Genomic DNA, 26,286 nt, shown 5'->3' with positions numbered 1-26,286 from the left:
CAGGAAAAAGATCTGAATTATACCTGCGTGGTCTAGATCAGGTATTTTCCACTCGTCAAATAATCACCTGTCTAACAAATGATGCCAATTGAAGAGTACTTCATTAATTAGTAGGTGGACTGATGTCAGATCAATAGTCCTCTAATTCTAAATCCAGTCTACGCTGCTTTTACAACATCTCTGAAAGAACTGATTGGTTGCATTTAGCCGAATGAAGACAGAGTACAGTACAGAGATCCTCGGCTACACTTCACACACACACACACACACACACACACACTTTTTGTTCTTCACGTTGAGTGTCAGAGCATTCAGGAAGTTCAACATCATCAGCACAGTGTTTTTTTCCCCCACATTAAACAATATAACTTTTTGTTTTGTTTATGCATTTTAAAAATATTTAGCTTATTCTCCTTCACTGAGGACTGACCATTCTAGGGTACACGCACATAAAATACAAAAGAAAACCTAGAAAAGAAAAAAAAAAAAGCATTTTGGTCAACTTTACTATGCGCCACAACCTCATTGAACTCATGTCATCTCACAGAGACCATTACAATTATGCAAAAAAATAAAGCCATGGATTCAAGCGCTGGTAGGATAATCAGGGATGTGCTCAAGATACAATCAGGGAGTTTAGGTACCACGTAATAAGAAATGGAAATAGGCGAAATATAAATATGATCAAAGCTGAAGTGATAATTATTAAAGTGTGTGAGTGTTGGCTCAATATGACAGTTTTCTTCCCGTTTATCATAATGAGGTCGAGCAAACAAACCGGTCCCAGTAAACAAATTCTGTTCCAGTCGTGGTACCGTGATCAGTATGGGGAATATGTTTGTCTGCTTTTTTGTCAAGAACTTGATGAAAAGGCGCAGCAGTGCTCAACATGCTGACACTAACAATGCTAGCACTCTGATGTTTACCAGGTATAATGTTTATAATGTTCAACATGTTAGTTTAAGCATGTTGGCATGCTAACATTTACTAATTAGCAATAAACTAAAATTTAAAATTGGTTAACTGGTAAACTAATGTTTCGGACACTTGTTGTGGCGTCTGGGGTAAGGAATGAAATGATCTAGATTATATTTCATCCTGTGTTTCCCTAACTGGTGAGATTTAAAGATGCTGCTAAGTGGAAAGCCAAGTTAACCATTTCCCCCGTTTCCAGTCTTTATGCTAAGCTAAGCTGCACATATGGGAGTGATACTGATCATCTCATTTAAGCCTTGACAAGAAAGCAAAGTGCGTTTCCCAAAATGTTACACCGATTTTTTTAAAGTTTGGACATTGCCTGTGGTACAACTGACTTTACAATAACACTGCTTTCACAAAGCATAACACAGCATCCAGGAGGAGATTTCTCTTTCTCTTTAAATTACCCCCAACCCCCTCACACACCCATATATAGCTCAAATCTTCTGTTGCACTTGAGTTAAAAAATTATATCTGAAATAAATTCAAAAAATTATACCTCATACTGTACACAGGTTACCCAACTACACAGATAACAAAAAGAGAGAGAGAATTGACATATCTATACCTTCGAGGGTTCAGCGATGTGCGATACCATTCAAATTCTATTCATATACAGAGTCACGTTTTATACAACAAATCATCGTCAATAAATAAAAATAGAATGCTGTCATGTACTCTGGAGTCTACCACTGCTGTCCTGGGAACAACAGAAAGGCTATCTGACAATACGAGGAAAACAACAAACGCCCTTTAAGATATATATATATATATATTATTGATTTAAAATGACACTTTGTACACTTCTTTTGTTCTGACAGGAAAACATATTTTCTTATTTTGCAACCAGTAAACTGATTTATCATTGCAGCTGCCTAACTGGCTAAAAACCATTCCACGTGTGTGTATTCCAGAGAAATAAAATAACAGTTTGATTGACTCATCAGTGCATTTCTGTTAAAAAGTGTGTGATCCAAAGTCATGTGACCCTGTTGTACCAATAGGTAAAGAAGCAAAATCTAGTTTTGATTTGATACTGCGTTAGATCCAATCTCACACAAGCACCTTCGTTTTATGCAGCTGTTTGCGACAGCGTACTTCATGTCAAACTGTAACAGCAAATGCGTTCAGTTGCTGGAAAAAGCCACAAGCATGGCTGCTGCCAGTGCGAGACAGTGAGAACAGCTGTCTCAGGCTCCTTCTTCTATGTGCTAATGAAGGTGTCCAACTTGATAAGTATCATCCTGGGCCCTGCTTCAACTCTAGCTCGTCTAACTTTGAATGCATCAGAGACTGTAGTGAGAGTCTGATCACAAAGATCTTACTCAAGGATTTTTTTTTAACAGCCGAATCTCTCTGGACTGCTGACGACAAACGCCACCAAGAGTACAGTTTAGTCCATAGGCTTGCCGTCCATGTGTTCGGTCAGGCAGCTGCAGTGAAACTTTTAAAAAGACACCACCACACAATGACCAGAGGAGGATGGAGACAGAGGCACAGACTTTAGAGGAGGGAGGAACCCAGGTGTCTAACTGCAGCAATACACATATTATGAAATGAGTACAAATACAATAATTACATGACTGAAAACAGTTCCACAATGCTATATGCAAGTTATACAATACTGCTGGGAAGGCTGCGGGCCTGTCGAGTGGGTTCAGAAAAGGTCAGTGGAGAGTCTGTCCGGTGTCCATCTGTCCTCTGTCCTCGCAGTCGACCTCAGTTCACTGCAATTGTGTTGTTCAACAGAGCTGTTCTCGGTAGCATGGGTTAGTTGTCAGCCAAGTATTTTCCTGAAAGACACCAACGAAAAGTTTAGCTTATTTTCAGTCTATTTCATTTTAAAGATCTACTGCTACGTTTTCAAACTCTGAGAAATGGTCTTCTGTTGTTCTGCTTGAGAAGCTTTGGTTTAGAACAGCGTGATCTGCAGTCGCAGCAGGGATGTCGATATTTTGGGTTTGGATACAAATTCATAAATGCTAAACTGACCTGCTGCAAACCTCTTCTTGATGAGAGAGAAGCGGTATCCTGGCCCAGCCAGTTCAATGTCACAGCCTGACAGGGTGCTGCCCTCACTGGTGAACTGCACTGCCAGTGGAGCTGGTTTACTTGGACCTTCTGTTAGCTGGAAGCGTGCTAACAATGATCCCACACCTGAGGGAAGATGTTGTATTTAGAAAAATGTCTCACGAGCACATAAAGAGATCTCAGGTTGTTAGAAAAAATCGAGTATAAACAGCTCTGGCAGCTATATTTGATGCTGAAATGAATGTAGGTAGGGGCTCTTAAGTACTGAAGACGTAGCTATAATTAACTTTTCTGTGCAGCCAGTCCAATGTTAAAATGGTGGATACAGATTTTAAGGAAGAACTGAATGAGAACAGTGGGAAAGAAATTTTTAGGCAGCAACATTTCAAAGGTTCTTTAATATTAGTACACAATCCAAAGAGAACAACATAGTACAAAGTAAGAAGTCCTTAGAAGAAACCCAAAAGTTACAAGTAACTGTCAGCACAGATGGATAAATGAATCTATTTATAGGTTCTGCAGACACTAAACCAGACTGAAGTGATATAATAATATGTGTATCTTCAGAGAATAAAGGGGGTTTTGTAAAGTGCAGCATTCTTCCCAAACAGAAGGTGGCAGTGGTTCCTTCAGCGAGAACTAACATCCTGTGACAAGTCATAGATGAACACAGTATGGCTCATGGACTAGACTTCTATTTTTTGTACTGTTTGTGCAATTTAGGATGTAAAGCAGTAATTTCATGTTCAAACAGACTCACTGAGTCTGTCACCTAGGTCTGATATATTATGTCTGATTTTATAAATATGAAACTAAAAGTAGGACTGACTGACTCACTCAAGCAAAATGGGCTCCCAACAATCACAGCTAATATTACTGTAATACCATACACACCTCCGTTTTCAGATTTCTGTGAGATATCAGGAATTTTCCAAAGGATTCTCTGTTGCTCTGCATTCCTGTCAGGATTAAAAGATGACATTAGGTCACTAATGGAAACCAAACCTATGTTCCAGATTTAAAAGTGAAAAAAGATATAACATTCTCAGTTTAGATATGAATTATGGTTATTATGTTATAACATCATTTAAACATTTTTCTATCCTGCTTGAAATAAGGCTACATTCAGTGATTAATACACAACCCTTCCCTGGCATCTTTACCATACAAGTCCACTTTGGCTACATATTAAATAATGATAAGTCTAGAGACAGTACCATGCCGCAGGAGGTAAGACAGCCTGTAGTTTAGAAACCCCTCCATCGACAGGGACGAGGAACTGGACGTTGTTGAGGGCCATTGGCGTTGACATGGCCTCCCCATTGTATTTATAGTCTATTCTAAGGTCAGTGCTGGTGGGCTCACACCTCCAGCTCACTGCCAGGTTTAGAGGAGTTGACTTGAGGCCCTGCGCTGATACCTGCACAGACAAAAGATGTAGACAAAATGTAAAACTTCTGCAACAACACCATACAGTGGCATGTACATGCTACCTTTCTTAGCTTAGTGAGTGAGTTATGGCATCCATGCTTACCTGATACTTGAGCATGTCCACGTTGTAGTATGTTGCCTGTGGCTTCTGCTCGGCCACCTTCTTTAGATGGGATATCAGGTTTGGCATGTTCACCCAGAAGTCCTTAGTATCAGCCTTGGCTTGTGTAGTGGTGTCGCTGGGGGGGAAGGACATCTAACATGATTTCACAGACTTTAAACCTGTGTTCTGGAGCTCTGCTTTACAGCAGCAAACATGAGTCAGAAAAGGGCAGAAAACAAACGCTGACCTCCGTGAAAACTCTGATGACTCAGTAGTCAGCTGGCATGAACTCACTGACCATTAATCATCTACACATCTTCACTGCTAACAAGTAAACTCTTTCACATGTGCTAGGATAATGAATATGGTAATATAATAATAATAATTTAATAATTTTACCAGTTTACATCCTTTTGACAATCAGAAACATGTAAATGATTTGAAGACCTAGTGTGCCTTTGGTTGGACTGTGTATATTAATATATATTAATCTAATTTGCTCTGCCACTATTACATATTGTAAATATAAAGAAGTAGAATTTGTTATGTGGAAACAGATATTGTTATCAAATGTACTTTACATAGTTTATGCATAATCTCTATTTACAAATATATCAAGACAGTCATTTAAATTATATGATGCAACATATAGCATGCTCTTTATGCAATTTCTCACATGCTCTGTAAGTGAATGCAATACTAAAATAAAATACAATGCACAGTTAAAAGTGAAGTTTAGTTCAGTTCTGACAGTTGTAATTTTAATGTTAGACAAAAAAAGCATTTACGCTTGAACAGCATGTGAAGAGGATGCAGCAAAAGTTAAGTTGTAATCTTTTCTCTTTCTCACACTGCCTGCATAGTTATTATTTTGCTTCTGACGATGAGGTGGTGGGCTCACAGCGGTGTCATTACCAGCAGAGGAGCTGGGGGTTAGGCAGCACATGCTCCAGTCGACTGTAGTTGGTTATGCTGAAGGTTAGCACAGCGGGGGATGGGCTATTGGCAAAGTGCCGCGTGATTCCCGCTGGAAACGACAAAACCATCTCACCTATGATTTTCACAACACACCTGAGAAAAAGAGGAGATGAAGGATTATAGCAAGACTGGAGCGAGGCAGTCTGTAAACTATATTTTACACAACATAAACAATATAAAAACCCCATAACATCATAAATAAACTGTAAATCTACTGTGCATGAATCAGGAATTTAAATTGTTTATTCCAGTCAGATTTGCACAACACATTAAAACAGGGGAAACACAAAAACGGATCATGCTCAGTGTTGTCAGCACAAAATGCAGCATTTAAAAGCAGTATATATACATTTATATATATATTATAGGTGTTCATTCTGCAACAAGCATAACAATAACATAAATCGTCCTGTCAAATATCTGTATAAAATCCATGAAAATTATAAAATGACAATTTGAAATCATGTAAAATATGAGCAAGATTATTTATTAATTAAATGTATTGTCATAATATTATATATTCTAGTATTTCACTGTTTATAATAGTAATGTTGTAAGAATGTATTAATTATTAATTATAAGTGCAGCTATGATGTGTTATCACCATATTCAGCCGTTAGACATAGGAGAAGCTATAGTTCTTGAGAAGTACTTTAACACTTTAGATGTTCTTTCACATTGCTGTGTGATAAAACCTTTGCTTAATGTCCATGTACTGTTTCATAAATTCTTAGTGTGTAGATAAAGAAAGGTTAAAGGAACTGTACATGTTTTCTTTACATCAGCCACTCACAAAAGGCAAACACTTTGCCCTGGTTGGGGACTTCTATTGAAAGAAATAATGACAGAATGTGTGTGGATGTGTGAACCATTGGAAATCTCTTGACCTACTTGCTGGGATCAGCTCCTTTAAAGAAGGCGTTAACTGTCTCTGTGAAAGCAGCGGCCACAGGAAGAGTGTCCTGAGCTCCCATAGTGAGAGGACTGGGACCTCTAGAGCAACCTGGAGATAACACATACAGTACATGCACACATGAATGACACGAGACAGAAACGTAACCACTGTTCATAACTAGTTACGGTTTTCACTTTTATATCCAAATTCAAAGCTCCATGAAAATCACCATATGCAAAAAATACACAAGTCAGTAGATTAAGAATATTGTACATCATCAAACACCAAATTCAAGACTCTATTCCCTTCTTAATCAATAGTATTTAGATAAAATGTGAAAGAAACGTGGTGTGCAGACTGTTGGGATGAAATGAAATGAAACTATCCAAACTGAAAACTATTTGTGTTAGTAAGGTGGTATGAAAACAGCAGGTTCTGTGTGTAGAGGACACCCGTTTCTCTCTGCTCTTTGACTGTGAAACATTTTTTTAAACATTTGTTTTTCAGTAAATAAAGCCAGGGAGTCGTGGAAGGAAAGTCAGAGGCAGACGTACAGACAGACTGAGAAGTATCTGCATGCTTATTCCAGACATGCTGTTAACGCTGATTTATTCAGAAAGGATCAAAGAAGATCAGAGAGCCCAAAGATCAAACCAAAAACCATACGACCGAAGGGGAAAAAAGTGGCGACAAAGAGATTAGTACACAAAGAACGATGATTCTTCAGGGAATGAAAGGCAGTCAGCAAAGACAAAATGACAAAATGATTAATGTCAGGAATAGAAGGCAGAATAAAGTTGACTGTATATGATGGGGCTCATTCAGGAGTTAGCATGGCGTGGGTTATGGTGACAGAGGAGAAGGGAAAGAGGAAGGGAGGAAAGACAGGGCAGGGCAGGGGAGGGGCAAAGCTTGCATAAAATGAACCTTGAAAGAGTGTGTGTGTGCACACTACCCTGGTGCAGAGAAAACTTACCTTCAAAGGTTAAATAAAACTTCCCTCTGTCAAACCATACAAGGGATGGCTGGTCATTCTCTGTGTGGGGTCAAGGGGTGGAGGAAGGAGGGATCAGGAGAAAAGGATGAGGAGGAGGGAGGAGGAAGAGGGATGAAAGGTAGGGAAGTGGGTGAAGAAGGGTGAGAGGGGCAAGGAGAGAAGGACAGTAGCGTGAGTCTCACATGGCAGGTCTATCACACGTCACAGTGAGGGAAACGTGGAGGTGGAGGCTGGAGACAAAGAGGGACAGTGGTCCGAGACAGCGCCAGGACAGTACATATGATAACATGGGTAAGACGGGATGTGCATGAGAAAAAAAACTGGTGAAGATGAAGTGAGGGTCAAGTGGGTGCTGCTGGAGGCTGGCAGTGGTGCAACTCAGTCTGTGTGTGTTCTGTCCTTCGAACTGGTCGCTGACTTCAAAAGAAAACATGGGAAACCTGTAATGCTACGCTAGCTGATACTCCAGTTGTCAAAGACTTTCTTCATCATTTGTACTGTGTGTATATATCCATCACTTTTTTCTCCAGTCTGTCACTTCTCAAATTATGAAATGGATGGATGGTTGACTGCCACCTATCAGCACACACTGCAGGGGGTAGCTATGATAGGCCACAGAGCAGGCAGAGAAAGCGGCTGCGATGCAGATACTTTGTCCCAATTTCAACAGCTGGGTCAGGACAGAGACTATGAAAGTGGATTCCTCAAAATACCTGGTGGCCAAGCTGACATCTAGCTTCATGGGAACCAAACTTAAGCATATTCAGAGAGTGTTGCTTAGCTTTGGTGTTGTATTTATCAATAAAAATGGCATGTAATGGAGTTTAGGCTAGCTTAAATTGTGTCTTAACAAAAGTTATATTTAAACTTAAATTATGATTATCCTGCCCCTAAACTGTGATACAGTAACAGCAAAAAAGAAAAGACAACTTAAATTTAACACTACTATATAAAAAACTTAACTGTTACAAAAAAAAGAAGCAATAACAAGACGTGCACAGTGTCAAACACTATATCATGTCAGTGAGTCTGTTTGAACAAACACTGACGACGTGGAAATGATCATGGCAGAGCTGGCATGTCGACACTATAGTTGTGCTGCAATGTCCCAGCAGTGAAAGTGAGTTGTTAAGTGATGGGACGATGAGAGCAGTTTTATGGAGAAAACAAAAGGATGTTCAAATGGGGCTGTTCTTCTATATGGCTTGAGGGTGCATGAGTGACAGGTGTGAAAGGTGGGCATCAGGGGTCGAGTGTGGGAGTAGATGGAGGCTTTATGGCCAGTGGAGACTGGTTGAGCTTGAGGCTGTGTCGTGCCACTCCAGCGGTAGAGAGAGGATGACATGAATACCAAACAGCTGGTGTTTGCCTAATTCGGTCTAATTCTCATGCCAGACTTCAAACGACTCTGTAAGCTGCAGCTCTGATCTGACAGTGTGCATGAGAGTGTGTGTTTGAGTGTGTGTGAGAGAAAGAAAGACAGACAATATGGACCTCAAGGGCCGACAGATAAGGAGCTCTTCAGACATGCTCGCTGAACACACAAACACTCAAATCCACTCTTGTGGTGCAGACTCACAGTAGAGGTAACTGACAGTGACTACACACACACACACACACACACACACACACACACACACACACACACACACACACACACACACACACACACACACACACACACACACACACACACCGTGTGTCACCAAGAGAAAAGACAGGAGGTTGCCATGGTGACATGGCAAGACTTCCACTGGTGCACAGTCATAAAATAGAGAGAAAAGTTGCACGAGCAGGCAGATGGACAAAGGAGAGCACAATGTAAAACTTATTTTTGGCAAAATAAAATGCTATGCAATAGATGCAACGTTTCGTGTGAACACAGCTTTCATATTTTTCTAGATGATTAGGTCTGATGGCAACAAGTGGAATGGAAATAAGTAATATATGCACACAGGAGAGAGCGAAAGGCATCCTACCAATAAAGAGCTTAAATAAAGGGCAGGTATGAGTTGGCAAGAGTAAAGCAATGAAGAAAATAATGACAACATCACTGAATAGTGCTGGTATATTTGAAAAGAAAATAGGGTTGTGTCCTTATGTCTGTGAGCAAAACCTGAAGTAGACTAGTTATTCAGGTAGGTATTAGGATCATGATACTGACATTGTGTCTTTATGGGGAAAACAGATTTGTTCCCACTGTCCCAATGCCTGCCTGCCATTATTTGAGAAAAGTAAAAAACCATTCAATGATGGCCTTTACCCTTTGATGTCAAAGGGCACTGTGGGTAAAGAGCATCAAACAGACTGAAAACTCACAAAGGACCACTCAAACAACCCGTTCCCCAACCAGCCCCCTTCTCTGCCTCGGAGGGGGATCATTACTATACCTGCAAATGAATCAAAGTGTCTCTCAAACGTGGGCAGTTTGTCTACATAAGCATCGTCTTCTGACAAGGCAAAGGAGAAATAAAGAGACAAACAGCAAAACAAAACAGAAAAAGAGATCAAACCATGAAAAAAAATCTGAAGAAAAAACTTAAACAATGAAACAATGAATAATTTTAAACGCAGATGTGATGACAATGTCAAACTCAAAGCAGTGAACTGTGGAACTGGACAAGGGACTGTTTATAATTACAATGTTCTCCATGAATAAATGATGTTGTGTGATGGATCATTATCTGTTTTAGAGACTTAACTAAAGTCTTACCGATTGAATAATTTCTACTATTTTAATAATAATGTTAAAAAAACAACCTTCAACCTGCGACTGTTCCGAGTTGTTCTGTAACTGCTGCTGCCTCTAGAGTATGTATATTTTAATCTACTATTTCTCAGTAATGTTACAGTCTAATGAGGCTTGTTATTAACCACTCACAACTCCACACTGCAGAATCCTTCACTATTGACTTTTACATCAAGGAGGATAAACAGTTGTTGTGTGATTAATTCATTAAAGGAAGGTTTGCTGAGAATGTTTGCACATTAAAATGAACACCATGCTTCACATTCTCACCTCCCACTCTTACTGAGTGAGTGTGTGTGTGTGTGTGTGTGTGAGCGTAAAGATGAATGTGTCAGCCTGCCTGAACCTAAACCAGACACAATATTTATGTTAATAACTTATTGCATCAAAGTTGTATTCTTTTACTTAAGTACAGTAAATCCCTACATAAAATTACTGTAGCTGTGTCTTATATATGTGCTTTATAGAAACAACTTACGTGCATACATGATGTTTTTGTGGTGTACAGTATCCAAATAACATATGATGGGAAGTATTTCTAGTACTCATCTCGTATTGGACCATAACTGCTGGGTCACTATTTCCAAAATAAAATCTAAATAAACAAATAAATACAGACGTTCACGAAATTATTGGTATCCTTCCCTTAAAGAAAGAAAAACCCACAAAGGTCACTAAAACAACTTAAAACTGACAAAAGTAATAATAAATTAAATGAAACTGGCCTGAACCTGCACCTTTAACTTATTTTTTTGTTGTACAACCTTTTGAGGTAATCACCGAAAGCAAGTGATTTCTGTAACTGTCAGTGAGACTGCTCCAACTGTCTCCGGTTTGAAGGTTGCCTTCTCCAGATTGCATGTTTCAGCTGTTTCCACAGATGTTCAATATGATTTAGACCAGGACCCGTAGAAGCCCACTTCAGAACAGACCAATGATTTGTTCTTAGCCATTCTTGGGTGTTTTTAGCTGTGTTTGGTGTCATTATCCTGTTAGAGGAAACATGACCTGTGACAAAGCATTAAGTCCACTTTGGCTCAAACAGTGACTGACAGTGTGATCTGATGCTGATGTACCTTGAACTTTAATGTATTTGGAAGTTGTTCTGGGCTCTGTTGTTACCATGGGTATTATCTGTCTCCTCAATTTGTCATCACTTTTCCTCTTATGGCCACAGGTCCTTAAACTTCTGAGTAATATGTGCAGCTTGGAGATGGTCTTAGAGCTTTTACCTTTAACATGTTTGTTATGTTACATGTTTTTATTTCTAATCTCCTGAGACAACTCTCTCTTTAGTTTTCTGTGGTCCATGTTGTGCGTGGTACACACCATGATACCAAACAGCACAGTGACCACTTTTCTGACACCTGTGATGCTAATTACAGGACACACTTTAGTTTAACATGTCAAATTATTGAATATCTTTTCTAGGGTTTTTTTGTTTTGTTTTTTTGCCATTAGTTTCTTTTTTTAAAAACTTCTGTTGAACCACAACTCAAAAGCAATGTCTGATATTCATGAGCTAATGTCTTGTACATTTTTATTTATTATTACTTTTGCCAGTTTCAAGTTATTTTAGCGACCTTTGTGGGGGTTTTTTTTTAAGGGAAGGGTGCCAATAATGTGGTCCATGTCTGTACCCAACTCATTCCACAGAAACTGAGTACAAGAAGGACAAGGCCAGTGCATACAATCAATAATTAACTTTTAATATTAGAGATGAGCAGATAAGTTAAGCTATGGCTACTAGCCCCTGTGATCACAGCCGTCAGACAACAGGCTGTGCAACTTAGTGATGGCTGATGGTGCACACACCTGACACAGACACGGAGAGCTCTTTATTGACAGTGGGGGTGGTGGTGGCACTAAGGGAGTTTGTCGAAGAGATGGAGGAGGTGCTCTCGGCCCGTGCCAACGGGGCAATGGGTGGGGGGCTGGCTGAGTGGACTGGTGGGCTGAATGGACGATTCTGAAAATATCAGGGATAAAGAGAAGAGTGAGGAAAAAAAAGCAGCTGGGTGTTTTTGTACATTTTCCTTTGCTGCTAGGATTTTGTGATGGTATCTTTAATCATACTTTAGAATAACAATTAAAAGCTCTGATCATGGCAGATCTTACCGCATCTACACTGGGTTTTCCTGGAGGAAGTTTGGGCCGTGATGGTGGGCGAGGTGGAGGTGGTGGTGGCGTGGGGTCGACTGACGAAGGAGTGGCAGGTCGAACCGGTGAAGAGGAACCTGTAAAGGAGAACACATACTCCATAAAAAAGCTTGTTTCAGTCTGTGCTCAGCTATTAGTCATGCTTTCTTGTGTGAACTAAATTTACTTTTTCAGTTTCATGTGTATTGAGACCATGTTGCCTGTGTTTGGGGTTCTGGCTCATGAAAAGATGGCATAAGAAACATTTGAAATGTTCACAAGTATTTTCAGTGATGCTGACAGGGCTGGATGTCAACTGACAACACGGTACTTGCATTAATAAGTGAAGACTGACTTTTACCTATGAGTCAGAAGGGAAGCCTCTGCTAACATGACAATTCTGAAGCAGCATGCTGCTCTACATCCAAATAGGCCAAATCATGACCTGTCCTCAAAGAATAAAACAGAGGAATAAAGGTCCACTTTGCAAACAGTTCAGATTGTACAATCAGCCTAAAGTAAATCATATGGATGCTATTAATATTAATAGTCACCTGACTGATTCAGTAATTTTTAGGGCACTGAAAATAAGTTTCCACTGATTAAAAAATAACTTTCTAGTTATAATTAAGAACTGCTCACCGCTATTGCTGCCACCAGCTCCAGATGTGGGACCAGGTGATGAAACCACTGCCCTGTATGTGGGGGGAGGAGGTGGGGGAGGCGTGCCCCGGCTCCCCTGACCAGCATCTTTGGGCGAGTTAACAGTTTCACCTCCGTCGTCTTTGGGCTGGGTGGAGTCTGTATTCTTGAGCGGCTCGTCTTTACACAGAACCAGGGGTTGGGGGATGGAACGTGTTGCAGGCTCCTCAGAAGGAGGTGTCACAGCTGGGGGGGTGCTTGCTTTGGGAGCAGAAGCTGTAGGGACGCTAGTGGGTGAGTTAATAGAAGGGGGAGAGGAAGGAGGAGGAGATGCAAGCTCCTTTTGTGGTGCAGGGGGTGGTGAGGTGGCCAGCGCGACAGGATTTTGGTCTTCAGGCGTCGGTGGACCTGAGCGGACAGGAGGTGCAGAGGGCTCCTCTAAGGAAGGTGTGGAGGTCAGTAGGGGTGAAATATTGTCTTCTTTTGGAGGGGGGGAGGTAGGAAGAGGTGGTGCAGGGTCTTCTGGTGGAGGTGGTGATTTAGGTAAGGGGGGGGCAGGGGATTCAGGTGGAGGTGGGGAGACAGGTAACGGAGGTGCTGGTTCCTCTGGAGGAGGTGGGGAGCAGGGAAGCGGACGTGCAGGGTCCTTGGGTAGAGACGACCGGTCAGATTCTTCACTGAAGCAGACCCACATGTCGCCTGCATTGTCACCAGCAGAGGGAGACTCCTCTGGGCCAAAAATGTTGTCCAAGTCTGCTATTGAAGGCTTCCTGGTGGAGCCGTCTGCCTCCGTTGACACTTCTGAAACACAGCCAAGCAGTGACCAATCAGAGGCTCCGTTTGCTGAGGTGTTCAGGTTTACACAGGAAAATAGAATATCACAGAGAGAAGTAAACTGACGGAGAAAATTAGAGAAAGAAATCTCAAAAGATGAAGAAGCTACTGAGATCAAATGTGAAAGGTTTGATGAGGCAGAAATAGATGAGAAGATTTCTTACCTGCACCTGCAGAGGGAGCACCAGAAGGTGGGGGAGAGGTTGGGACATTCTTGGGTGGAAGTGGAGGTGGAGCTGAAACAATGTCAAAAGAGTAACAATGAAGAAGTACACTCACTAATAGGCAAGGTTAATAGAAAGTAAATTGTAATTTAAGTCATTTCAGATTTTGACATCTCCACAGCTTACAATGGGCACTGTAATAAATAAGAAGAAAAGCTTTATAGATTAGTCTCTACTTAAGGTAAACTTTTCAGAAAGACAAAAGTTTAGGTACAGACCTTACAGGTATTACTTCAGAATAACAAATACATCCACAAGACCTTGAGGATAAGGGATCATCCCACAAATGATAAACCATGCAACACAGCACGTTCAGTTATCACTATGCCAAATGCAAGGAGAAGGCAAACAGGGTGCAGGGGCTGGCACAGTATGGAAAACAGGTTACCCATATAAACTTAAACCAAGGCCAGATCTTTTGGTTTAGAAATGGCTGATGAAATGAAACAAGTTACCAGCATTATAGAGAAAAGAGTGTCATCGCATTGTTTGATCGACTGCAGGCATTCATTAGTCGAGTAATGGAGATGTTCATGAGGTGAGCTGATGGGTCTGTGCAATCATTCCAGGGAGAAGAGGAAGTGCAGCACGATACGTGGGGAATTATAAAACTTACTTCCTGTGGGGAAGGATCTTGTCAAAGAGGATTCAGGCTCTGTTAGAGAAGTCCCCCACGCATCAGACTCAGACAGAACCACTAAGTTTAGGGGGATAGAACAAGCCATGTAAGGGGCATTAGCACCAAATCACGTCATGTTTTCTCACTTTCAGAGATTGGTTCAACTTCATAATTGTTATGGAGGCTGCAACTTGTGGTGTGGTTTATTATATTATATATTCTACAGTTAGAGTTTCTAACTTTCTTGCTTACATTCACTGGTAAATATGGCACAGGCAATAGAAAACAAACATCTTACAGTACTGTCGTTCAGTGTTGTATGTATGAATGTATAATTTATTGCATAGATGTCTTACTGGAGTACAATACTTTTTGCTAAGTGTACATATCACATCCTGGCAATTTAATATTTTAAGATTTTAACATTACATGTGTCATGATGTCACACACTACTGCACTTCATTATTTAGGAATTTACAAATGCTGCTAATTTACTTGTCAGTAAGAGCCAATCACTAATTACTCGAATTAAATGTATAAATTACACAATTAACAAAAAGAATTTGTGCAGCGCTGATGTTAGTTATGCACATGGCACAACATGGCATAACATGGCATTTACTCTTCAGCTGGGAGCTCTCCCAAAGCCTGCATCACTAAATCCCATTAGACCGGATGGGAGCAAGTGACTCTGCATAATAACAAGCTGCACAGTGCACATGATCAGGACCTCTGAGTGCCAATTTAAACTTTGACCTTAGCAAAGGCAGATGGACTGAATCCACAACTGCCCAGTGAGCCTATAGGAAGAACAATGATGTCAGAGGAAAGGGTAAGTGGAACGGTGAGAGAGAATCTTCTACAACAGCCAAGCAGGGCTGAGCTGACAGCCCTAGAACGACACTGTGTGTTCAAGAAGCCGTTTTATTGTGTTGCTGACATTTCAAAAACAAAATAACTAAGTTACTGTTAAGAACATATTCTAAGAAGCAATACATATAAAGACATACACAGAGAAACATAAAAAGACAGAAACACACAGTGAAAGTGTGTGGAGTAAGTTACCTTCAGTTTTCTCTTCTCCAAAGGCAGTTTCCAAAGGAGGCCCAAATAAGGCTGTGGTGTCTTCAGGACCTGGAGTTCGCTGATTGCTGTGGCACAGGAAGGACAATATAAGAGAGACAATTTATCACAATTACATCAAATCATGACAATTACAAGGATTATCTACATGTAAAGTGACTGAGTGTGAGCACATTAACAACCAACCCATAACTAATTTAAAAGATAGATATTTATTAAATCTCAAAATTTTGGGATGTGATTTATAATCATCAGGTTATAAAAACGTGTCTGTTAAGAAAAGGAAAGATTAATTAGGCACACATATTTATCCAAGGAGACTTACAATCAATGTATTTAAACCAAATGGAAGAAAAAACTATATTACATGCAAATATTGAGGTTCATCTTTTTCAGACAAATGACTAAAAGCATATTGAGTGTCACAGTGCAAGAGCTTATAGAGCATTTGTAATGACTGCAGATGTAGACCGGAGAAAACATTCACACCTGACTCGTGTGCATCTGTGCAATTTCTGATGTACTAAATACACTGAACAGAAAAAAAGATCCAACATCCACCAAACACATGTCACACTAAAAATAAGCGTCACAAAGTCATATAATATGACTTAAGACCCTGTCATATGTAGAGAAATAAGAATGAAAACAATCATATACCTCAGTATAAGCACTGTTTTAAGTATTAATACTAGAAGACCCTGGGATTACGTTCCCAAAGTCAAGGCACATAACAGTTTTGTTGGGCAGATAAACAGTGACAGCTCTGAAAAAACTTGCAAAGAGTCCAGGTGAGGCTTGATGGTGACATTTAAAAGTCAATGTGCAATTTCTGATTTCAACTGAGCAACAGTACATGCAACATTTTAACACTGAAATTCTTATGAGACAATGCTATGCTATGACCACCATAGTTCTTAGCTCTCTTAGCTCGATGCTGCATTCGACTCTAATCCATCCAAATAAAACCAGACACCAACCATTTCTCAAACAATTTACAGAGAAGAGATGAGCAGCAATGATACACAGAGCACCTATATTTTCCTTGGCTTGTCTGCACCCCTGTAAGCTAACAGTGAAGCACACACCTGGGGGGTTGTTGCGGTGGAGCGGGTGTAGGAGCCACAGCAGGTAGAGAAGCGACGACTCGTCTCGGTCTGGCAATCTCCTCACCTGAAAACACAAATTAAATCTGTTTACAACTTGTGACTGTTTCATCACATTCTTAGTTCACTATCATTAAAAAGTGAGTTGGGTGCAACCAGACTGGTACTTACTGGAGGTGTTCCTTTTCAAACCCTGCAACGTGAAAAAAAGACAAGTGAAATGTAAAAACCAAATAAACACAAATAAAAGTTAAAGAATAAAATAATCCAGTTCTATCTGACAATTCGACAATTTCTTCTCCACAAACAAACACACAAACAAACAAACAAACAAACAGGTGTAGTTGAAATGACATTGTATTGTCTCGCTTGCCCAGATGAAAAGTCAAGCAGTGTTTTAATGAAATAACAAATTGTCATTCCCATAAAAAGGAGGACTAAACAAGATAATTTTTTATTCCCAATATCTAGAAAAGTCCACGAGGATTCAAGGAATACCTACAGAATGCCACACGCACGCACGCCCGCACGCACGCACACGCACACACACACTGCAGTACATGAAAGATTCATGCTTTGACTGGCTCCCAATGCACGAGCGGGCCTGCAGTGTCCGTGAGGTGTCACGTCCTCCATACCTGCATCGACCAGTAATATGTCGAGTTACTTAAAATAGCCATTTACTAAACTGGATTTGAATGGATGAAAAGGGAGATCATCAAACAAGAGAGATGCTCCTTCATTTTTAAGTCCACCCAAATGTGACCAAAACTGAAGCCAACACAAAGTGTGTTAGACATCTAGACAGTTTGCTCTGTAAAACGAGAGCTCTGACTGCCTCTGTGTCTCTCTCACAGTGATGTCAGTGATCTCGCCTGACACATATAGCGAAAAAAAAAGAGGAAACAATCTCTGTGTCTGTACAGTTAACGTCTGTGAACCATGCTTCAAAATTAATCCAATGGTGGAAGGGAAATCATGTTACTCATCTGCTGCATCTTTATAGGGGTTTCCAGTAACCAGGTTTCTTTAGTGCATATAAAATTGTTCTCCGATTACTGAGAAACCTGGTTTCTCTGAGTAATCTGGTTACTTAAGTGCATGTAAACGCAGAGAGAGTTGTGATAAATGCAACTTAATCAGATGGAACAGCAAAATAATTAGGAAAACAGTTAATTAAAAACAGGATGTAAAGCTCTAACAATAAATGTCACTAATATACAAGAATATAACACTGTCCAGAAAATGCACACCTGCCGTGACCTTCAGTGAGTTAAATAATTGTACTGTGAGCAGCGGTTTGTACTGTGAAAATCAAAAATATTAGAAAAGTTTTCAAAACGTGCTTCTAAAGTCTTCAGAAGACACTCTTGGTACCAGGGAAGGTGTGAGAATGATAAAGTTGGAAGATGGATGATGAGAGAGAAAGTGGTTTTGTTGATGGAGAGGCAACGCTACAAACAGCGTTGCCTCTCCATCACAGTTGCCTCTCCAGCTGTGATCCTAAAACACCCATCTGTATGTGAGCATATGTATGAATTCACCAAGAGAGGGACAGTGAGAATAAGAAGAGAGGGAGACGGGAGGAGATGAGAAGACACGATGATGTGGAGTGACTAAACTAAGACATCAAAGGGCCCAGCTGTCAAAAGTGCAAATTTTCTCCCACGACAGAGACCAAGCATGAAGCCATTCAAGATGGGAAAAAGTACACAAGCACAGTAGGGATCATGAAAATCTGGAATTCCATCTCTATGAGTGTATATAAATGTTTAAATATTAACATCAAACCAAATTATTTAACAGGTTTGACTCATTCATTCGGCAACTGAACCCTCCTACGTATTTTCAGTCTTATTCAACCGACCCCAAGGACAAAGTGGCAAGCAAAAAGGCATGTGACATATTAAGCCTGACCCCACGGAGTCAGAAGAAAAAGGACACTTACCGGACTACGTTTCTGTGACCAGCAAAAAGGAAGAGAGAAGAGACACCTGGTCAGAGAGTAACAAATCAGTAAAGCAGATATCACGAGCATCTGGAGAAGAAGAAATTTGACCTGGCTCGTCAGTTCTGAGGATGTGCCCGAAGATGTGCAAGAAAGAGTGCATTATGGGACATTTGTATTCGATTTTGTGAAAAATATCCTGTGAAACGTTACGCAGTCTAAGGATTTTAGACTGCATAACTGCAAATACTGTAGGTCACTTAATCCTGTATAATGTGGCTACTGGTTGTACAGACGAGGATGACTAATTCAGATTAATGAAGATATTTGCTCAAATTTCTCATATGTGTGAAACCCGTTTATGACTGGACATCATCCGAAATACACTGTAAAGTTGCAGCAATCCATCATCCCATAATTCTGATTTTCAACTGATTTCCACCCCTCTTATGCTGTGTTGGTCCCTTTAATTTCTACACAAATCTCTTCATCTGCCTGCGTCACATCAGCCTCTGCATCAGTCCTCTCTCTGTCCATCCCTCGCTCTTGTGCTTGTTCCAGTTGTGCAGTGAGCCATGAGTGATTAAAGCGATGCAACGAGGGGGTGGGACATGCTGGTGGAAAAGAATCATTTTATTGGACCCACTGATGCAGGAACAGTTTGTCATAACCACTCAGTGTCTCTCTGCTGGATGTAAACAGGAAGAGCAACAGGAAGTGTTCTGTCACAGTGACCTTTTAGCCTGTATCTACTACTAATCTTGATTTACAGTATGTGACCCTGGTTTTGGAAGGTGCTAGGTATTAAACATTTTGTTATTGTGATAATTCATATGTGACTTTGACAGCGCCTGAGGGAGCTCTCCGTGCAGACCAACATGCACAGAGAGCCAGCTCTTACCATCATAAAACTAAGATGTTTGTTTTTCTTTGAGACCTGACATTTGAACTCAACTTGATCTCGCTGACCTTTTCCTCACCTCCTTTACCTCTTGTGGCCTTGTTATTTGCACTGAGAACTGAAAGCTCAAGACTCCAGAACCAATTAAAATCAGATTTAAGATGTCTTAGTCAGCGGAAAGAACTGAGAGGACAGACCTCTAATACCAAGGAAAATGAAACAACTTGCATATGTCATAAGCATGCTGTGCAGTCACACACAGGCACATACTCCGCCTGGCTGTATGCAACACAGTGAAACATGCTCACACCGAAAGAGAAATCATATAAGGCTGGCCACATGCAGTTTTTACACTCTGGCTATCTATATTGCTTCAGATGTGACTAGCTTATTTCCACTAACATAGAACATGAGCAATTTCTGAGCAAATGCATTTATAAGTAAGCTGCATGAAGAGGGGCGAAAAAATTAACAGTCAAGCAACATAAAAGAAAATAGTATCAACAAAACAGTAATAAATATAAAAAAAATGCTTACCGGAGTCCTCTACAAAAGGTTAACATCATCAATAGGGGCAGCAAATTATGAGAGATAAGAGGGAAATAAAAAGAAAAGAGGGATGGGATAGTTAGAGAACTAGTGGGGAAAGTATATTAACATTGCAGTGCAAAGCATCTTTGTAAATGCAGGCAGTCATCTACATCAACTGTAATCATTAATACAGACAGATAATGCAGAGCTGGCTTATCCCGGTGGCTGTTCTCTGCATTCAGTCAAGTCTTCATCCCTCCACCTACACATCACCTATTTCATACCTTCACACAATGTGAAGACAGTATTCTGGTGAAGGTTTTATGTTAAATAAGCTGTTAACCTGCAATATCATGTCCGTATAACAAACAATTGTTTGTATGAATAATTCAGGCCTTGTTTTTAATATAATTATTGTTTATTATTATAGTTTTACCGGATTAGTCATTAGTCAGAAATTTAAAACTAACTGTTTGTGTCTCTGGAGGTCAGTTAATATTTGGCCCATCTTCCTGTTTTCATCAGACCATTTCATTGTCAGTCGTACAGTTGCCAGGGAAAAGGACTGGGAGTAACCGTATGACTCATGTAATTTATGTGTTAGCTCTGTCTGGGCAAACACAACGCTAATTTCAATAGTTCATAGTTACAGGCCAGTTATTGCAATGTTATGATCTTTGTAAATGTTCAGGTAACCTAAGAGGGCCATACAGTATAAGTTTCAAGAAGGTGTTAAACTTATAAAAAAAATACCCACACATCCAGTTCAACATCACAATCCAGAGCAACTTCAAAGCAAATCTGTCACACTACTACTGGGACTTATTTTCATGCATCATAGCCCTCATGGAAGAACTATAAATGCCAAATGACAGTTGTGACAGCCCGGCTTAAAGCTGGACAAAAGAGGGGACAACACACAAGTTATAATAAATATACTGTATTTGGTTTATGTAACTAAAATGTCAAACTAATCCAATTTATAAGATAAATCAAACAACAAAACCAACCACGGTGGAAGGCAGGGGAAAAGAGAGACTAACTGACCGCAACCAGCTTTTATACTGCGACCAGTGACCAGGTCCCGTCAGACCTGCCAACGCCTAGAAGACTCCAGCAGAGATAAAGTCCTTCCCAGAGAGGATTGTCACGCCATCACTGAGGCTAAAATAAACAGTGGCCCCCTAAAATTACCTATAACAAACACATGCTCACTGCCACTAGCAGCATGAAAAGACGTGCACACCTGATCAAGTTCAGAGTCAGTGGGACTCTAGACTGAATTATTAAGACCTGAAGCTCAAATGACCACAAGCAATCTCGCTGTACAGCAAACCTACACACAGCCTCATTGTGCCCACTTTCCTACCTGAATTATTCAAGTAGACACCCAAGCCACCTGTCCTCACTGGAGAACATATGAATTATAGGTAGGAATTAAAAGACGAAGGATGCAGAAGTCCGCTTTGGAGTCCCACTGCTAATTACAGGCTGTCTAATGGCATGTGAGCATGAATCTGGACTCATTGGCTGAGTTGCATCACTGTAAACAAGAGCTTCACACCCTTCTGTTTCACAGTTGTCAGATGGTTTGTGCTGTGATGGGACATCTACTTTCTGTGAAACAACACCAAACTAAACAGGAGAACTGTGAGGTCACTGGACCTGTTGTTCTGCTGTCATCTACAGAACCAAGTAAAGTGAAACAGTGACCCATCTAGAGTCTCATCACTACCCCTCAATAACAGTACTGTAGGTAGGCTGAAGTACAATATGTATTATGAATCACGGTGGCAGCTCATTAGATACTAGCACTCACACAATATCATGCAGTATCTGAGTGGGAAAAAACAAGTCGAAACAATCACATATTGAAGACAGCATGTACACAGATGCACAGCCACATGCATGCACATACAGTAAAAGATCTGGTTTTATATATTAAAAGGCAGTTTAAGATGGTGAAGATAAGCAGCAAGAATAGTTCGCACATGCATGTTCTAACAAGCTAAACAGGGCTCTCCATTAATGGAACCAGGAGTGAGAGGGTAGGAGTACTCACCAGAGGAGACGGGGACAGAGCTATGTTTCCAATGGAGGCTTTAAGCAAGTCAACTGAGGGCTCTACCACGACACAGTCAGCCGGCAGCGGCTTGATCTTGATTTTAAATTTTTTCCTGTGGTCCTCCTCTTCTTCTGACTCATCAGAGGAGAAGAAATGGGTCTTCTTGGTGGTAGGTGAGAAAGTAGAGTCAAGGAAAGCTTTCCAAAGTCAAACAGTCCAGCATTTATATGAATAAACAAAATATATAATTTGTCTGGAATTCAAAAACGTAACTATAAAAAATTAATTCTATTTAGAAACTATATTTCAAGGAGACTTAAGTAGTCCACAACTGTTTAAATAGATCAGAATTCAGATTTTTTCTTAAAACACTGGATGGATGAAAGACAGATGTTAAAATTTCAAAATAAAATTCCTATAAGGGTGGGAACAACGCAGTCTTGAACGACCAATCGGAGGGTTATGAGCTGTTGGCGAAAGTTCGTGCTGTGTCTTCATTTTGCTTTTGATCTCTCATACAGGAAGGGGACGCTAAGATTTCATACTACCAGGCTGTTGAATTTTTCCACAAACGTTTGCCGACTTCCTTTCAATCATCAATGACTTCTTCTGCGACACTGCTGAGCCTTATTTGCTTTATTTAGATCTTCGTTAATTGGATGTTTATACCCATTGTTAAGCAGCTGACGTACTTTATCACCACTGTACGTCAAGAAGTCTTTTTTTAGGATTTCTCTGTAAAACATGAGGTAATCTGATTATTTTTTATCTCCGCTAATTTGGCATGAACAGGATGAAGAACTATTCATCTTCTGTCAATGAGTTTCACTACAAAAACTGATCTCTATATTAACACAGTTTACAAAGCTTTTACCAACAATGCAGTGTATCCTTTTTTAGTAAGCCAAAGTAAACTGGCATAAAAAATAAGACAGATTTATTCTGTCAAACAAAGCAGTGCTGAGGATATCTCCTTCTGGTGATTCCTCATCAGGTCTGATGCTGTAGCCCTCATCGTCCACCTCGGGAGAGTTCTGAAACACACATAGTCAGTATGTTTAGATATTTGTGTCACATTACCATTAATACACTCGTAACTGTATATACAAGTGAAATAAGTAAATAACAGCTGCTTCATAGAGTGCCACAGGTTCAGTGAAGTTAAATTTCCAACTGACACACAATGGTTATGTATAACACTGAGACTCCCGGTAATAACAAATGCTCCATTTGGTGGTTATTGACACATGACCAAATATGTATTAGCAGAGTCATGATCCTAATCTAAATTGTAAGCAATAAATCTAATAGATCATAGTAGTTAAAGCCCTTGCCTGGTAATCACTTTTAATATGCCACAGTATGTTCACTAATGTGTCAATAGTACATTGATTTTACAGTAATATGAATCAATACTACTGGATCCCTTCATGCAGATCAAAACAAAGCAGCAGGCTTAGTGAGTTGAATTGGTGCCAACCAGCCTGAAACACTGTTTGAAATCAGTTTATAATAATTATCCTGTATTTGAGGGTTTTACTTACATATCTTTCCCAGTCAATATCACCATAGAAGCCATTAGGGGCCCCATTGGTTTTCTTCTGAGTTTAAAGAGAAACAAAGACAAAGAATGAAATCCCACAGCACACTGCAGTTACATTGCATGGGTCTCTATGTTAGCAACTATACAGTCAAACTATTCCCTTGAGGAGACTCTAATTCTTTTGTTACGTGCATTTTATTATCTAACTCCTCAGATGGTCAAACCCTAATGTTTTTACAAACATAAATTTAACAGCTGGGTTACTTCTAATCTGTTGATCATCCAACATATTGCAAATAGTCCAACAGTGCTTCATAATATTTCAAGATGCAGGTCTCTTCATCATATCTACTGTATAACTAATCTACACTACACTACACTACTCTACAGAAAAGGCTAGTTGAAGGACTACAGCTGACTTAAGTACCGATTCAACCTCCTGGGGTTCCTGGCAAGTGAAAAAGACACACACAAAATGATAATGTATTTCCTGCAGTAATAGACTGTATGCACTGTATGAAGGCTAATTCAGAGATGAATTAAATGAAATGACAAAAATATATTAAATATTTTGAACTACTTACACCCCCTTCTCTGTCTGGGGACCCCCTGTGGGAAAAAATGAAAGGAGAAAATAAAATTTACTTAACATGTAAGCTCTTCGTTTGGAAATCAAGTGCTGTGCTAATTAGTGCAACTGAAATGTTTAAAAGCTGCATTCAAAGAGAAACCTTTTCACATAACTACTCTCACACACTTATTCATTTACAAATCACTCACTCGTCACAGCAGAGTGAGTGAGCAGAGATCACAGCACACATACCATTTACAGTGCAGAACCTCTAAGGTTCTCATGTACAGTAGCAAATTGGCTGAACCCTCTGGAAAACTATCACACTTATAAACATCCAGCAGGGTGACTGAGTGCTTCATGACATATCTAACTGGCTTGTTAATGGTCTATTTTTGATTCTGCAGCTTTGGCATAAATTCAGCAATTTTACCCAAGACAGATACTGTAAAATGAATAAATCATCGGAATCCAAGTTAGGTGGATATTGGCACATTATGTTGGAGATCCATAAAAACACGTAACATAGGATTTGCATCGACAGTTTAATACTACATTCTGGGTTTACAGCTCTCTGCTTCACTGCACAGCAAGACGGTAAATACTTTAAGCTATGCAACGACTGCTGTGATCTGTGTTTGGTAGTCAGGGCTTACGTGGAGTCATTGTCCTTCTCTTTCTTCCGTATCCCAAAGGCCTTCCTGGTACGTTTTTTCAATCCTGAGGAGAAATATAGAAAATAAAAGGGTCAACTATTACCAAAAGAGACACCAAAGCTGCTCTCTGTAGGTAGGTTAAAGGGTGGTGGGGTGAGCTGTCCAGCTTCTATCATGTAGGAGATCAAGGTGACATTTTATGTATTATTGAGTGACCATGATCAATGTGAAGGCAAACACTCTTTTTACAACTAGAATGCATCCAGAGTCATCACCGTCGGCCTTGCAACCCTCAATTACTCCTTTTGGAACGGAAAACACACTAAAGCACTGGAAAGAAAATCAATGTGCTAAGAGTGTAACAAGAATAGCTTAGATCACACAGGTGATGACTGTACAATCCATAATGCTACAAAGAGCATGCAAGTTATCAGTAATGCACAGATTAACCATATGACTGCCAGTTGGATGTCCTTGTCTCACTTAGACAAACAACTGAGGAATTAAACAAAAATACATTCTACATCCACGAAGGTACCTCTAACAGCACAGGTCAACATGTCATTGAATAAGTCATCAGATTTCCCACTGTTGACATTTATAAACACTACAAATAAAAATTATACTGTACTGTTTGAGCGACAACACAGTTTTGTTGATTGACTAATCTATTACGAAACAAACTCTTACAGCTCAGGAGAAAAAAAAATAGTATGATCACATTTTTCTTTTGCAGAAACTGTATAGCTACTGTATATATTTAGATTTCCAACAAATAGCTTTGAACAAATCAACTGAAACAGGATCGTTTTGAATTCCTTCATAATATCCAGTCATTAACCACTGTGATCTTTTCCTATCCCCTCTGATCTAATTAAGATTTATTCAGTTACAATCCATACTTAATTTTACAGTTCTCAGAAAGTATAGCAGTACAGCTATTTGTTATCTTGTACGTAATATGCTGTGGAATCATTCCAAACAAACTCATCTCACATTATCCTTGCTCGTTCTTACCCAAAATAAAAGCCCAGTTGTCTCCCTCCATTTCTTTTTTGGTAACTCCTTTGCTCTCATCCTTCTGGGTCCTTGTCTACTTGTCATATCATCTCATGATCAGCCGATCTCTTTCTTCTACCATGCGCAGATACACTCTGAGGAACCTGATGCTACCTCTCACTAACCCACACACATGAAAACACACACATAAGCACACAGACAAGGTATCACGCTCCTCTCCTTGACCTGCGTCTGGTACTCAA

The 26,286-nt window shown here is 40.0% G+C and overlaps 1 protein-coding gene across 1 annotated transcript; it reads right to left on the bottom strand.

Moving 5' to 3' along the window:
- Positions 1–803: 803 nt before the first annotated feature.
- On the bottom strand, positions 804–25,584 carry sgip1a (SH3GL interacting endocytic adaptor 1a). The gene is made up of 24 exons (XM_026345731.1): positions 25,563–25,584; positions 25,025–25,088; positions 24,382–24,406; positions 23,799–23,855; positions 23,225–23,288; positions 22,252–22,427; positions 20,196–20,204; positions 18,758–18,769; positions 16,981–17,002; positions 16,792–16,876; positions 15,686–15,771; positions 14,618–14,698; positions 13,942–14,013; positions 12,944–13,744; positions 12,281–12,399; positions 11,978–12,131; positions 7,393–7,452; positions 6,413–6,524; positions 5,459–5,614; positions 4,544–4,679; positions 4,227–4,429; positions 3,904–3,968; positions 2,971–3,135; positions 804–2,771 (listed from the first exon to the last, which is right to left on the bottom strand). Exons 1-24 carry the CDS (start codon positions 25,582–25,584, stop codon positions 2,749–2,751), a joined length of 2,769 nt encoding a protein of 922 aa, XP_026201516.1. The 3' UTR covers positions 804–2,748.
- Between the last annotated feature and the right edge of the window lie 702 nt (positions 25,585–26,286).

The sequence above is a fragment of the Anabas testudineus genome, chromosome 4 (genome assembly GCF_900324465.2).
Source record: "Anabas testudineus chromosome 4, fAnaTes1.2, whole genome shotgun sequence".
In the NCBI taxonomy this organism is placed as follows: Eukaryota; Metazoa; Chordata; class Actinopteri; order Anabantiformes; family Anabantidae; genus Anabas; species Anabas testudineus.
This window is presented reverse-complemented; position numbering and strand designations above follow the sequence as displayed.